The following is a 14730-nucleotide window of genomic DNA, read 5'->3' as shown; positions in this document are numbered from 1 at the left end:
CGTGATATATTTTATTGCCACATTATGATTAAAATGCACAGTTCCCGTGCTCGAGTGCACGGGGCAAAAGCAGCAAATGCTGTGAAATCTTTTATTTTTCTTTCATGACACAGCATCGGTTTTATTAGTACTTTGAAGGGGCCATTAGGAAAAATGAAAGCAAATTTGGGTCATTTAAGAAACATTTTCGCCGCAATTACAGCTGGGGCACTGGCCGTTCAGTTCCTGGCAGGTTTCCCCAGAGAGAAAACTCGCACTTCTGGTTTCTCTGCTGAGTCCACGGGGATCGATCGCCACCTCCGAGCTCAGTCAGGGCTGGTGTGCAGGCGGGTCTGTGGCCCCCGGTCAGGCCAGGCAGTGGGGGCTCAGAGTGCGTGAGTCTCTGACTTAAGGGTCCAAGACGAGGGTCAAGGGAGCAGGCCTCACTAGTCTGTCACCCGACCTGTCCCCTCACCTCCCCCGCCCCATATTTAATACCCCAACATGAGACTGGGACCTTTAAGGATCATTTATGATGTGGCCACAGGGTCTGGAGATGCCCTCCAGCCTCCGGTGAAGAAGGAGTGGACATCTGGGCCCAACTCACCCTCTGGGAAGCAGAAGGGATGCAGGAGCCAGTTTGGGACAGAGAGAAGGAGCCACGAAGGCCATCGTCCTGCAAGGTGGTGACCCCCAGGCCCTCCTGCTGCCCGATCACCGGGCATGGTCTCCCGGACGGAGCCCCTGCTGGGCACCCCTCCCTGTGCTTTTCGCTCAGTTGCAGTTCACTCAGCAAGTTCAGGGACGCACTGAGCTCTGCTCTGGCCCCAGCTCGGCCGGAACAAGCGCTGCCAGGTCTGCAGGCCTTGCCCTCTCGTATCCCAGCCTGGCAGGTCACCCACAGTAGGGGTCCCAAGGTTGGAGCTGCCTTCAACCTTGCCTCCCATTGATGGATTGCCCTGACCACTGACCTTCCAGAGTGGCCACCCCTGAGGGGAGGCCCGGAGTGCTGGGGTCCCCAGCTGACCCACGCTACCTGACCGCTAGAGTGATGGAGCCTGGCCCTCCTGGGGCTGCCTTCCAGAGGGCCCCGACAGTGTCTGACCAGGAAAGTTAGGACCGAAGCAGCTAATGGCTGTTCTGAGGACTGCCACATGCTACCCTCCATGTGGCCAGAGCTGACATCAAGCCCGGTGGTGCGTTAAGTGGCCGGGGCTGGGACTACCAGGCTAGGGAGGGTGAGGCCACAAATTGGGAAGGGCCCTTGGCTGTGGCAGCCCCACTCTTGGCCCAGCTCAGCCCCCACCCACAGCGCCCCAGGACAGGCGTGGGCACAGAAGACCCGGCCCCACATGTCAGGCCAGTTCCACCCTCACCACAGCCGCTGTCACTGGGGTTCCTGCCTGAGGCTGCCAAGGACCCTGTCCTCTCCCCATATCGGCTGTGGGCAGAGGGACAAGGAAGGGAAGAGGCCAGCTGGGGCCGGGAGCAAAGTGGCTGAGCCTGTCCAAGGCAGCTGGTCAGGAACGCCACAGAAGGAAGCTTGGCCCGAGGCAGTGAGCACCTGCCAAGCTGCCCAGTCCCGCCTTTAAGGAGCAGTGCCAGCGGGGGAGGAGATCTCCCGCCACCCCAGGCTCCTCCCTGGGGGCCCTCAACTCCAACCGGGACCCAAGAACATCCTGAAGTCCTGTCAGGCCAACCTCTGCCAGTTTCATGACCACCCACGTCAGTGACAATTATAACAATGAGCAGCAAACCTGGGTGGACCCCAAGGGAGGCCCAGGGACAGACCCTCCACAGTCAGGAGCCCCCACCGGGCAGGAGGGAGGAAGAGACCCCAGCCCCGAGGCCTCTCCCTGACAAGGTCCCTGTGGAATCAATCTGAGGTGGCATCTGACCAGGGCTTCTATGTGACGGATGCAGAACTAGACGCTCCGACCCTCGCAGCTTAGCCACACTGCCCGAGCGGCTGTGGGCTTTTGCTTGCTCCGTGCCTCAGTTTACCCCAAAAGAGGAGGCTCTGATGCAGGTCGGAGGAAGTCCCTTCCTGGGCCTGAGCCTCAGCAGGAACTGGGGGAACTTACCAAAGAAAACCTTTTCCTGGAATCTCCCTTCACCTCAGGAGGGAGTCGAGAGGGAAAGGAACTTGGGGACAAAGGCCCATCAACGCCTGCCTAGTCGATTACAGAGCAGGCCCTGGGACTCCCATGGAGGTTTGGGCTTCCTGCTATCCAGAGCCACGGCCCCTCACTGGTCTTGTCCCCCGGGGCCCGGAGGTGCTCCAGGGAGGCGGCTGAGAGCAAATGGGGCCGCTGGGGCCATGTCTGTGTGGGGTGTCTCCAACAGTCTGGGGATGAGCACGGAGGGATGAGCAGGCCGGGCCACCCCGAGCCCCAGGCCGGCGTGCTAGGAGCCCTCTCGGAAGCTGTGGATCTGTGTGGAGTACTTCTGCAGGTGGCCCTCGGGCTGGGCCTCGGTGGCCCCGAGGGCGCCCCCCGCCACCTGCTGCTGCTGGTAGTGCTGATAGAGCTTGGGGCCTGGCCCGTCCAGGCCCGGGAGGCGGCCGCTGGACATGGTGAGGATGGTGGCGGTCAGCGACTTGATGTAGTTCTTGGCCAGCGTGAGCGTCTCGATCTTGGAGAGCTTCTTGTCGGCGCGCACGTGCGGGATGACCTCGCGCAGGGCCTGGAAGGCGTTGTTGAGCTTGTGCATGCGCTGGCGCTCCCGCTCGTTGCTCTCCAGCCGCCGCTGGACGCTGCTCTCCCGCCGGCCACCAGGCCCCGAGGACCCCGGGCGCCGGCGCCCGCCCTCGGCTCGTGCCCCCTGCGCCCGCGCCGTCCTGCTCCGAAGCCCCTTGGTCAGCTCCGGCCCGGAGCCCGGCTGGGGCCTGTCCTGGGTCCGGTCCCCTGGGGTGGCCTCTGTGTCCTGCGGTGGCGCCCGGCGCCTGGGGGGCCGGTTCTTGGTCTTCATGGCTCCAGGCTGGTCGTCCCGGGGTGTGGCGGCTCTGAGGGGAGGCCCTTGGAGCTGAAATCCAGAACACAGGCCACCCCGTGGTCACTTGGCAGGCTGGTGGACACTCAGGGCTGCTGTCCCTGGCAGCCTCTTTGCTGCCCAATGGCATCTGGCCACTTGGTGCACAGTGACCCCAGGGTCCCTCCCATTCACACACAGACCCTGAACCGACCTCCACTCCCCATACCCCTGTTTGACCTCACACTGTGACCCCTCAGACCTTTCCCTGATCAGGTAGCCCCCTCTCCCTCTGGGTGACATGCACTGACTCCTGGACCTTTCTCTGGCCCCATGCCCCTCACTGTCCCCTGAGTGCCTCCTGGACTTAGTGGCCTTTGACACTTTGCTCAGACCACCAGATACCGGGCCCCATCCTGGCTCAGGGAGACCCCTCTGCCTGAGGCTGCGCTGCCTCCTGCTCGCCAGGCACCGGCTCCGGCCACCACACTGACCGTCCTGCCCGGCTGGATGTCACACATGCAGGGACAAAACTGGGGCGAGAACCGCTGTGGATATAGGGCAGCTGTTGCAGGTCAGAGGTCTACAGTGGCCAGAGCCTGCAGCAGCCCCAGGCCCACCCCGCGGCCCCACCCGGACCCCCCACCCTCATTACCTGGGGATCCGCGGCCGCACGCGCCAGGGCTGCCCACGGGGGACAAGGACACGTCGCTTTAGCCGCCCCGGGCGGGGCCGCGGCCGCATGTAAATGAGCCCGCGGGGCGGGGCCGGGGCGGGGCCGGCGTCCGTGGGTCCCCCGCCCCGCCGAGGCGGGGGCAGGGGCGCACCTGCAGGCGGGGCACCGAGCCCTCTGCGAGCCCGCGGTGCAGGGGAAGCCCCGGGACCGCGCCTGGCCGCCGCGCCTGGCCTCGGGGTGGAGGCTCAGAGCACAGGGCCGAGCGAGGAGAATTCGCGGAAAAGTCGTTTTGCAGTAATACCGGTTTCTCAAACGGGCAGCGGCCACACCCCTGGAGGGCAGTAGCCCGGGGACCCCCGCGCCCTCAGCCCAGGTTTCGGGCGGGCCTGCGGCACCGGGGCTTCGGGACGCCCCCACCACGCCGCCCGCCGGCGCCGGTCCAGGTGCGAGGAGGCGGAGCCCTGGGGCCCCGGCCGGCCGCCCGCGTGCAGGTGGCCGGGAAACGACTGGTCATGGGTTTGAGGGGGTCTGCGGGGCGGGAGGCAGACGCTTGGGCTCAAAACCGGCTGCCGCCCACTTGCTTTACTTAATGGCAGCCCTGCCCGTTCCCCCGCCTTTTACAGGCGCGTTAAAAGGTGCTGAGAGCAGCATCCTCGGGGCTGATGGGGGCGGCGCGAGGGCAGAGGCCCCGCGGTCGCACACGGGCTGGGCTCCCACCCGCCTGTGCCCCGCAGGGCCAGGCTCAGACTGTCCCCGAATTTCCCCGACACCGGCCCTGGCTGTGTGTCGCAGGCGCCTCCAAATGGGGGTTCACAAGTCTCCTCCATCGACTCCCTGAGGTCCCACGGGAGGCGGTAAGGGGTGGGGGCGAGGCTCGGGTTTTCGTAGGAGGCGGTGACCGAGGGGGAGAGAACGGCTGTGGGGGCCGCCGAGGTCCACTCGGGGCATGGAGAGGCTGGACCTCGGAACTTAAAATGCTTCTGAAACTCATCAGTTAGTGCAGAGGCTCTGAATTAAGATACATTTAAGGCAGCACAAGCACTACATAAAAGTTTCATTTTCCAGTGACTATGCAAATTGTGCTGTCAGGAGCGTCGGGATTTAGATCTGTCACTGAAAAGGGCTTCCCATCTCTAGACACCAGGACAGTGAGTGACCCAGGGCTGCAGGCTGCAGGCGCCAGGCCACCCACCCCGGGCCTTGCACCGTGGAAAAAACACGAAATAAACGCAGCAACAGAGTTTATAAATATATAACTATATTTATTTTGAATATTAAATAGTTTTTAAATTACAAGCAATTTATTGAATCACACTATGCATCAATATACAGTAAAAATCTTACAATTTAAAAATGTACACAATTTGAATTGAAAGTTCAGGAACTGTTATATTGCCATGAACCTCTTACAGCTGTGTTAAAGCACGACAGGGACACCTCGTAGGTGTGACCGCCCTGAGGTCCTCATCTGCGGACGGAATTAGACAGTGGGTACACACGCCAGTCCAGTATCCAGCTCCATCCACGCCTGCGCGAACTGGGACAACCACAACAGGTTCAAGCCACTCCAGTACCAGGCTGTTGGTAATCAATACTGTCGACACATCTTGAAGAATTTATTTATATACTACAGAGAAGTCTCTTTTTAATAGCCAAAACTTGAGCCAACCTCCTTACTACCTAGGAATATTGTTTTGGGGGATTTAAATCTGAAGTAACTGTGTACACCCATTCTTATTTTAAGGCTGCTTCTCGTAAGGCTGATAATTTGAAGCCCCCATAACTGACGCCCAACGTTTGGAGCCTGACACTTGGTTCACTTCTGGAATTTTCAGATGACGGGCAGGGCAGAGCAAAGCTGGCAGCTGCCTCCCTTGTGCCCGGGGCCCTCAGGCAGACACGCAGCAAGTCATCGACCCTACGAAGACCCTATGGAAAATGCAATACAAGGAAGAGGTTTTGAAAGGCGTTTTACGGCAGCAAGACATACAAAGGCTTCTCTTAGATAAACCCATTTCTATAGAAACAATCGCCTGTACGTTTAAAAATAGAAGGAACGCTGTTCGTGGTGCTGGGCGTCTTCACCCTGAAGATGAATGGCTTCTCCCCAGGCGCACAGGCCGGGCCACGAGGATGTGGGGAGCACTTTTTCTCCATTTCTCTTTCTGGCTAATGACAGGGTCACTGGATAACACAAATTAACATCTAGCTAGGAAGGAAATGAAGGTTCGATTATTTCTATCGTAGGATTTAAAATACGTAAATTCCACCAAAGTAAGACTAATTAAAATCTGACAGATTCCAAAGGAGGCCAGGAAATAGTGTGAACCAGGTATTATGAACCTCACCCATACTATCTAGAGAATTCCACTGGTTTATGTCACTGCATAACTCATTAGAACAAGTATGACTCGAAAACCCACCACTGGTAAGCAACTGAGTAAAAAAAACAAAATCGAACAAGAAAGCACATGCTGACATTTCAAAAATGGGCTGAAAATTTTAATCTACAGAATTTATTTCCCGTGTATTGCTTGAGATTTCAAAAGAACATGTCAAGTCACATGTTTATTATAAATAGAGTCTTCCCCACCATGCAACGCCACAACAGTATCTACTACCCCAGCCCGCCCCCCAACGCAACGTATAAAATGCTTTTTTTGGCAATTAATTATGACAGTGATATAGACTTAAAATAAATTAAAATGGGAATTATGTCATTAAAATCTCCTTAATCATAGTGAAAAATGTACAGCCCCAAAATATCAATAAATTTGTCCCAGGCTGACTGTATAAGAAGACTATATATTCTACAGATCTGCTTGATGTGAGTGATTAAATCTGAGCTCCTTAATTCGAGAAAACTGGTGTAAGTGCCTCTCATTTCTCTCTCAACTGAGACCGGCAGTCAGATGTAAAAATCCAGAAAACTCAGGAGGCCTCCATAGCAAGAAATTCGGCGTTATCACAATTTTGGCAAAATCACCTCCCCATGTGTTTGGCTGTGCACATCGGAGGCAGGCCCAGCGCTGGCTGGCAGGGTCCTCCGGCGACGCCCCAGCTCACCCCGAGCGTAGGGTACAGGGCCCTTTCTCCATCCTCAGTTTTCCTACTTGGGAAAGTTATTGCTGCTATAAAGTCAGTGGAGTGACCCAGAACTGAGAAGAAAGGTCACGATCTGCTGCCTAACTCTAGCCAGGACACGCTGCATCTCGCACTAGGCCCCGAGCGCCTGTGACTGACATCCCGCAGCCGCAGCCCGGGCCTGGGATCCTCCTGGTGTTCCGCTGGAGTCGGGAGAGCGCATCAGCACCGGAAAACGCCTGGGCTGAGGCCAGCACCGGGACGGCAGACCTGAGGCCCTGCCTGGTACACACGGCTTCCTCAGGGACACGGCGAGCCTCCCTCAGCAAACGCCGCTCCGCTGCTCTAGCCCCTGGAAACTTCCTGACATCAGAGCAGAACTCAAGAACTGCGGGAGGTCAGCTTTTTACTTGGAACACCGACTCCTGCCACCATGATGAGGTTGCGCTGGACACGCTCAGTCCCTTTCGAAGCAAGGGGAGAACTTGGTGCTTAATGCAGAGGGAAGGGTCAGGCAGACGAGCCCCGGGCCGGCGTCTGGATGTGACAGCCACGCGGGGCCACTCAAGCTTCCGACCAGGAGGATGTGCCAGCTGCAGAGGCTCTACCGTTGTCCCTTGTCGCCCCTCACGGCTGTGGGATGTAGGGATGTAGTGTATGTCCTCGGTTACAGAGAGCAGCCACACCTGGACACGACACGCTCGAAGGGGTTCTGAGGGGCGATCAACACCTGAAGCAGACAGAAGAAAGAAGCCAACCCGCCCTCGGTGCCAGAGCCCTCTGCGGGGCGGCTGCTTCCTGGGAGCCTCCACCTTCCCGGGGGAAGGAGGTACAAGGACACGGAAGCCACAGCAGTCTGCACTTCTAGAATCGAGCAGAAGAGCCGGCTTTGAGGGGAGGAGGCCTGGGCGCCACACTCTGTCTGCAGGTCACTCGACCTGCCACTCAGAACACAGCAGGCAGGGAGCCGCTCGGCTCCCCAGGGGGAGGGGTCGGGGGACCCAGACATTCTAACCTGCAGCTGAGTTCTGGGTGCACCACCTGCTGATTTTTATCAAAACGGTCTAAAAAATAGGGGGGCAGGGTGGGAGAATGACACGAATGGGGTGCAAGAGCCTTCAGCTCCTCAGAAGCCTCATCTGCTGCAGGGAAACTTTATAGAGAAGAGACAAAAATGTGTTTCACTCAATCCACAGAACAGAGCAGTCTTTTTGGACTCATCAAAAATATTTCCTATAAGAACATAAAATACTAACATTCGGAATCATTTATCGCGTACGAAAGAGTACCATATGTACAATTCCAACAATTCTAAAGACAGCGTGACACTCAAAATATGGAAGCTTTACAAGTACCATGCAAACAAACTATAAAACAGAAAAAAAAATCAAACTAGTGGATAGCACCAGCTTGACCTGCCTTATTTTCCTTGAATAATTTAAGATTCTGTACAATATCAGGGACTCTTGGAACATTTATCCACAGTGCAATTACAGAAAGCAATTAGTGATTTCTTTAAAAGTAATAAATATGGCTCACTGGTGCCAATTCCCATTGTGCGTCCTCTGGGCCCCTGCATACAGGTGTGGACTCAGACAGCACCCCGCAGGGCAACCAGGAACAACCCGGAGCCTACAGTCCCCTGCACACCGGAGCGGGGTCGGCGCTCCCCAAGGACACCTGAGCGTGAGCACTTGCAGTGGTGAGAGCGGCCGCAGGGCGCAGCTGCAGGGCAGCACTCCGCACCGGATGAGACCACGCCTGCCCAGCCCGGCTTCCGGCCGCAGGCTCGGCGCTCGGAGCCCAGCACTGACTCCCTTTCGCCTCCTGAGTCTCTCCCTGTCCCATTTCAGCAGATGTGGAGTGGATGTCGAAGCTCGCTGGCAGCGCACGAATGCCGCCCTGGGGGAGCAGCCTGGGACCCCGGAGGGCGTCAGCATCCGCCTAATCTTTTTCTCCATCTTCGCTGCTTCCTAGTTAGGAGAGAGCAAGCAAAGCTGAGTTTTTAAAATGACCGTGACAGATAAAAATAGTGTGGAGCACTCTGATCTGCACTGCAGAAAAGGGAACTGAAGCCACAGTGCGGCTGCACCACCTGGCCGGCTGCAGGTTTTCTTCCCGTAACAGTCGCACCTGCCGGACTCTCTTGCAAACACATCTGCGCAGCTCACACGTGGGTCAATGTCAGTGCTGAGGGCACAGGAGAGCATCAGCTGATCTCCACACATCTGCCCTGACAGCTCGTTAGGTACCGGCATTATCTAATCGGCACAATTAAACATCGCACAAACACAAAGAAAAGCTCTTTATATTTCAGTTATTATTTGATCGGCAAACTTCAAATCAAAAACTATACCCATTAACACTGATGTTCCCAGCGAGCCGTGGGGAACACAGGGTCCCCACGTTCAGATAACACCACTTCGAGCGTGCGCTGCCCAGCACTTCCCAGCCAGGCCTTCTGGCGTCACGCGAAGACCCAGACTTCATGGCAAAATCAACATTCCCGGGAAGAGCCAGAGCACATTGGGCTCAATCCCAATCACAGGCCAGGTGCTCTTAGGAGCACACCCTTTCTCAGGGGCTGCTTCTCTCTGGGGAAAGGAGAGGTGTGGGGTAGGGGGTGCTAACAGCAAAAGGGGAAAAACAGAGAACAGAAGGTGGCGCGCACCAGGGGCAAGTTCTAGACCCGAGCCACGCCACCACGCTGCTCACCGCCTCCACCGGGCCACCCAGCCCCGCAGGGCCGAGAGGCCTGGAGGGACAGACGCCTAAAAGTGGGGCCCGTGGCCCCAAGAGCGCACTGTCAAGACCGTGAGAGCTTTGTAAAGGATTTTTCATAATCCAGGAAATACCAGGCAAGCATCAGATTGACGGGCACTCAAGCCCCGTGGGGAAGGTCCCCCAGGCTGCCACCACGCTCGCACACACCCGTCTCACCTCCTTGCTCGATGTCCGAGTCGGTCAGATGTGTGAGAGAGAAGCTGGCGATGTTGGCAGGAGAGATGGAGAACCTGGAATACGGCGACGCGTGGGGCCAGCTTGGCTCCACACTCCGGGGCGGCGGTGGCGGAGAAAAGTACTTTGATGTCTGAAGAGAAGGCTTGGAACTAAGAAGGTTGCTCGTTGTCTTTGACATGAAAGGGTCTGGGGAGAAATCATCATCCCATTCAAAGCCTCCACCTACAAGCAAAAAAACAAAACATCATTCTTTTATCATTTCGTGATAAAGACTAGAGAGCAGAGCGCAAACACACAGGTGTGCTCTGCAGATCAACAAACACCGACTCGGGCCCGACAGGTGGCAGGGCTGCTCCCGTGGGTCACGGGGTCATTTAAGGCCATATGTGAAGTTCCCCTCAAAGAGCTGACGTCATGCACAATGCACTCCTTTAGCTCCTCTTTCAACCCACCAAGGAAGTGAAATACCTTCTTCGTCAGTTGAACTTTCGGAATTGATACACCTGCTCAGGTAGGGGAAGCCTGACGAAGGTGCTGGGCTGCTCAAGTCGGGGCCGTGCGCTTCTCCTCCACAGTGTCCCAGCTCTTTGGTTGGGGTCTCCTGAAAAGCCAAAGAGAAATTCCCGTCACCAACGCCTGCTCACGGGCACCCCCGAGGTAGGCGCCACAGGCCAAGGGCACCTGCCTGGTCAGTGGTGCGATGTTCACCTTAAAGCAGGGGGGTTCTGTCTGGGGAAGGTGGAAAAGGAAGGCTCAGCCCTGTCTCTCCACCCAGCCCCAAGACCCCAGGGTGGCAGGCGCCTATAATTCTGAGGGCGGTGAACTTGTCCCCACCTGGAGGAGCTGCGATCCCGAGAGCGAGGAGAATCCCCACTGCTTTTCCCGTTTCTGTCCTGCACAGATGCAGGAAGTGTGAGGCATCCACTGCTAAGGGCCAGTCTGGCCAGTGGGTGGCACATGCACTGGACAGGTCCAAACAGTACAGCAAAGGCTTGAAAGGGGAACCCCAACCCACAGAAGACTGGTTGGAACTTGTGACCTGAACCCGACCGGGTCAACGCCTGCTGAGATAGAAATATCAACATTCTCTGTAGGATCTAAAGCAAACACAGAGCCATGTAACATAATGAGGACACAATCTAAAACCACTCAGCATACAGAGAATCAGAAAAACCTCAATTCATGGGGAAAAGCCAATCAACAGATGCCAAAGCCAAGATGACAGAGACGTTGGAATTATCTGAAAGAGACTAACAAAAACGCTCTGCCAAGGAAGGGGAAATGCTGACATTTATACAACAATCCACCATCAAAGGCAAAATACATGTTCTTTCAGGTGCACACGTGACACTCACCAAGACAGACGATATCCTGGCTCCAAAGCAAATCTTAACAAATTTCAAGGAATTGAAACCACACAAAATACGTCCTCTGACCATAATGGAATTAGACTAGAAATCAATCATAGAAACACACAAGAAAATCTCCAACCCTTGGAAATTAAACAATATATTTATAAATAATTCATGGGTCAAAGAGGAGGTCTCACGGAAAATTAGAAAATATTTGGAACTGAATGAAAATACAACATATTAAAATTTGTGGGATACAGTTCAAGTAGTACATAGAAGGAAATTCATAGCACTGAATGCTAGTATTAGAAAGAAGAAAGGTCTCAAATACTAAGCTTCTACCTTAAGAGTCTAGAAAAAGAGCAAAATAAATCCAAAGCAAGCAGAAGGAAAGAAATGATCAAGATAATGCAGAAATCAATAAAAGTGAAAAGAAAACAGTCAAGAAAAAAAAATCCATGAAACCAAAAGCAGTTCTTTGAAAGGATCAATAATCTACACAATCTCTTCTGGAAAGTGGAGGAAATACTTTGCAACTTATTTTACGAGACCAGCATTACCTAGGTACCAAAACCAAAGACAGTACCCAAAACGCAAAAACCCAAATCAGCCAAACGAGAAAACACTCCCCAAACTACAGGCCAATGTACCTCACGAACACAGACACAAAAATCCTCAACGACAAATCCCCAAATCAAATCTAGCAACACATAACAATAAAACCTCACCACCAAATGGGCTTTATTCCAGGAAGGCAAGGCTAATTCAGTATTTGAAAATCAACGTAATCTACCATATTAACAGAAGAAGGACCACGTTACTACCAAGTGATGTATAAAACGCATCTGACCAAATTCAACACTCATTCAGGATGAAAAACTCTCTCAAACTAAGGACAGAAGAGAAGCTTCTTAGCTTGATAAACAGCATCTACAAAGAACCCCACAACACAATCAATGGTCAAAGACTGAATATTTTTCTTCTAAGACCCTGTTCAAAGCCAGAAGGTCTCCTCTCATTACTCCTATTCAGCAATGCACTGGAAGCCCTAGCTAGTGCAATAAGGTAAGAAAAAAAATTAAAAAGATACAGATTGGAAAGAAAGAAATAAACCTGTCCCCATTTGAAGACAACATGATTGTGTAGAAAACTACAAGGAATTTGCAAAAAACAAAACAAACTCCTAAAACTAATAAGTGAGTATAGCTCAACACACAAAAATCAATCGCATTTCTATATACTGGCAAGGAACAAATGGAAACCAAAATTTCAAAATTAGCTTTTATAACAGGTTCTCAAGAAATGAAATACTTTGGTATAAATCTAACAAAGCATATAGAGGATCTATAAGCTGAAAACTATAAAACACCAAGAATAATGGAGAGACTTACCACGTTCATGAATTGGAAGACCCAACATAGTAAAGATGTCAATTCTCCCCAAATTAATCCACATATTTTATGCAATTCCCATCAAAATCCCAGGAGGATTTTTTTGTAGATATAGACAAGACGATTCTAAACTTGTGTGGAATATTAAAGGAACTACAAAAGCCAAAACAATTTTGGAAAGGAAGAAAAAAGATGAGGAATTGCATTCCCCAATTTTAAGACTGAAAGCTACACTAATCACCAAGACTGAGGTATTGGCAAAGGGGTAAATACACAGACTAACGGAACAGAAAAAAACACCAGAAACAGACCCATATAAACACGGCCATTTAACTTCTGACAGAGTGTGCCAAGGCAATTCAGGTAGGGGATAGTCTTTTCAACAGACCATGCTGGAACAACTGGATATACAACCAAATGCAAAAAAAAATGAAGCCCAACCTAAACCTTATACAAAAATTAAGTGTATAACAGATCTAAATGAAAAACATAAAACTTTTGAAGAAAGTATTTGGGATCTAGGGTTTGGGGAAGAGTTCTTAGAAGTGACACCAAATGCATGATCCATGAAAGGAAAAAATCAATAAAATGGAATCCATCAACATGTAAAACTTCTGCTCTGGGAAAGACAACCTACAGACTGGGAGAAATATTTCCAAACCATACATCTGACAAACAATTCCTATCTAGAATTTATAAAGAACTCTCAAAACTCAAAAGTAAAAACACAGAGAATCCAATTAGAAACGCACACAAGAAGAGGCATTTCACTGAAGAGGACATATGGATGGCAAAGAGGCACATGAAAAGATGTTCAACATGTCACCAGTCAACAGAGAAACGGAATTCCAGACCACAACGAGGTATCATTTCACACCTATTAGAAAAGCTAAAATAAAAAAATAATGACTGCACCAAATGCTGGCAAGGATGCAGAGAAACTGGATCTCTCATTACCTTGCTGGTGGGAATGTAAAACGGTACAGCCACGCTGGAAAACAGTTTGCCATTCTCTTTAAAAACTAACCATACACTTATACAACCCAGCAATCACACTCCTGGGCATTTTTCCCAGAAAAATAAAAATTTGTGTCCACACAAAAACCTGTACACGATTGTTCAAAGCAGCTTTATTTGTAATAGCCCATAGCAGAAAAACAAAGCGTCCTTCAATGGGTGAATGGTCAGACAAAGTTCTTCATCCAGCCCGTGGAACACTGCTCAGTGACACGAAGGAAGGAACTACTGTACATGCGACAACGTGGATGGATCTCAAAGGACTGACAGGCTGGGTGAAAAAAGCCAGCCTCAAAAGGTGAGTCCATTTACACGACATTCGCAAAAAGACAACCTAGAATGACCCGGACCACGTCAGTGTTGCCCGGGATCAGGGGTGCGGGGTGGGTGGGACCAGGACGGAGCACAGGGCGTTTTCTGGGGTGAAGGAGCTGTTCTGTATCACAGTTGTGGCGGTGGTTACACAAATGTTAAAATTTATAGAACTGTCCACCTAAAAAGGGTCAATTTTACTGTTAATTTAAAAAATAAAATTAAAAAATAATAAAAATGACTGATGTGAACGCTGGTCAACAGATGAATGAATAAATAAAATGTAACATATCTACACAGTAGAATGCTACTCCGTAATGAAAACATGAAACACAGATGCCCCTCACAAGCATTATGCCGAGCCAGACTCCAGACATGTAAGATTACATACTGTATGATCCCACCACTTACACCAATTCTAGAAAAGGCAAAACTACAGTGACAGAAAGCAGACCAGTGGTTGCCAGGGGGAGGGGACTGAAAACAAAGGGGCCTGGGGAACTTTGTGGGGTGATGGAAGTGTTTGTATCATGACTGTAGTGGGGATGGGGGTGAGGAAATGAGTCTTTGGAATTTCGTGTATGTGTGTGTGTGTGTGAGAGAGAGACAGAGGGAGACTTCAAGTGGTAGGAACTATAGACAAGTTTTCTTTTTTTTTTTTTTGAGGAAGATTATCCCTGTGTTAACTGCTGCCAATCCTTCTCTTTTTTGCTGAGGAAGACTGGCCCTGAGCTCACCTCCATGCCCACCTTCCTCTACTTTATACGTGGGACGCCTATCACAGTGTGGCTTGCCAAGCGGTGCCATGTCCGCACCAGGGATCCGAATCAGTGAACCCCAGGCTGCTGAAGCAGAACGTGTGCACTTAACCACTGTGCCACCGGGCCGGCCCCCAAGTTTCATTTTCTTGAGTGTTTTTTTTGTTCCTCAAACTGAAAAAAAAAATCTTGCCCAAGTAAGCGTTTTTGTCTTATGCACAGTTTATATT

The 14730-nt window shown here is 52.2% G+C and overlaps 2 protein-coding genes across 3 annotated transcripts in view; both read right to left on the bottom strand.

Annotated features, from left to right (window-relative positions):
- Position 1: 1 nt before the first annotated feature.
- Positions 2–3733, bottom strand: BHLHA15 (basic helix-loop-helix family member a15). The gene is made up of 2 exons (XM_014856000.3): positions 3605–3733; positions 2–3003 (listed from the first exon to the last, which is right to left on the bottom strand). The coding sequence occupies exon 2, from the start codon at positions 2947–2949 to the stop codon at positions 2386–2388; it is 564 nt and encodes a 187-aa protein (XP_014711486.1). The 5' UTR covers positions 2950–3003; positions 3605–3733; the 3' UTR covers positions 2–2385.
- A 1130-nt stretch (positions 3734–4863) lies between these two features.
- Positions 4864–14730, bottom strand: part of LMTK2 (lemur tyrosine kinase 2) — a 94980-nt gene continuing 85113 nt past the window's right edge. For both annotated transcript variants that reach the window (XM_014856002.3, XM_070484184.1), the window contains 3 exons: positions 10139–10271; positions 9650–9892; positions 4864–8682 (listed from right to left, as the gene is read on the bottom strand). In XM_014856002.3, coding sequence (XP_014711488.3) covers positions 8654–8682; positions 9650–9892; positions 10139–10271 — 405 coding nt within the window. In that variant the 3' untranslated portion in view covers positions 4864–8653. The remainder of the gene's footprint in view (positions 8683–9649; positions 9893–10138; positions 10272–14730) is intronic.

The sequence above is a fragment of the Equus asinus genome, chromosome 14 (assembly GCF_041296235.1).
Source record: "Equus asinus isolate D_3611 breed Donkey chromosome 14, EquAss-T2T_v2, whole genome shotgun sequence".
In the NCBI taxonomy this organism is placed as follows: Eukaryota; Metazoa; Chordata; class Mammalia; order Perissodactyla; family Equidae; genus Equus; species Equus asinus.
This window is presented reverse-complemented; position numbering and strand designations above follow the sequence as displayed.

Bases quoted from the DNA above. Each gene is read 5' to 3' on its own strand.
- BHLHA15 (XM_014856000.3), bottom strand. From the start codon at position 2,949: ATGAAGACCAAGAACCGGCCCCCCAGGCGCCGGGCGCCACCGCAGGAC.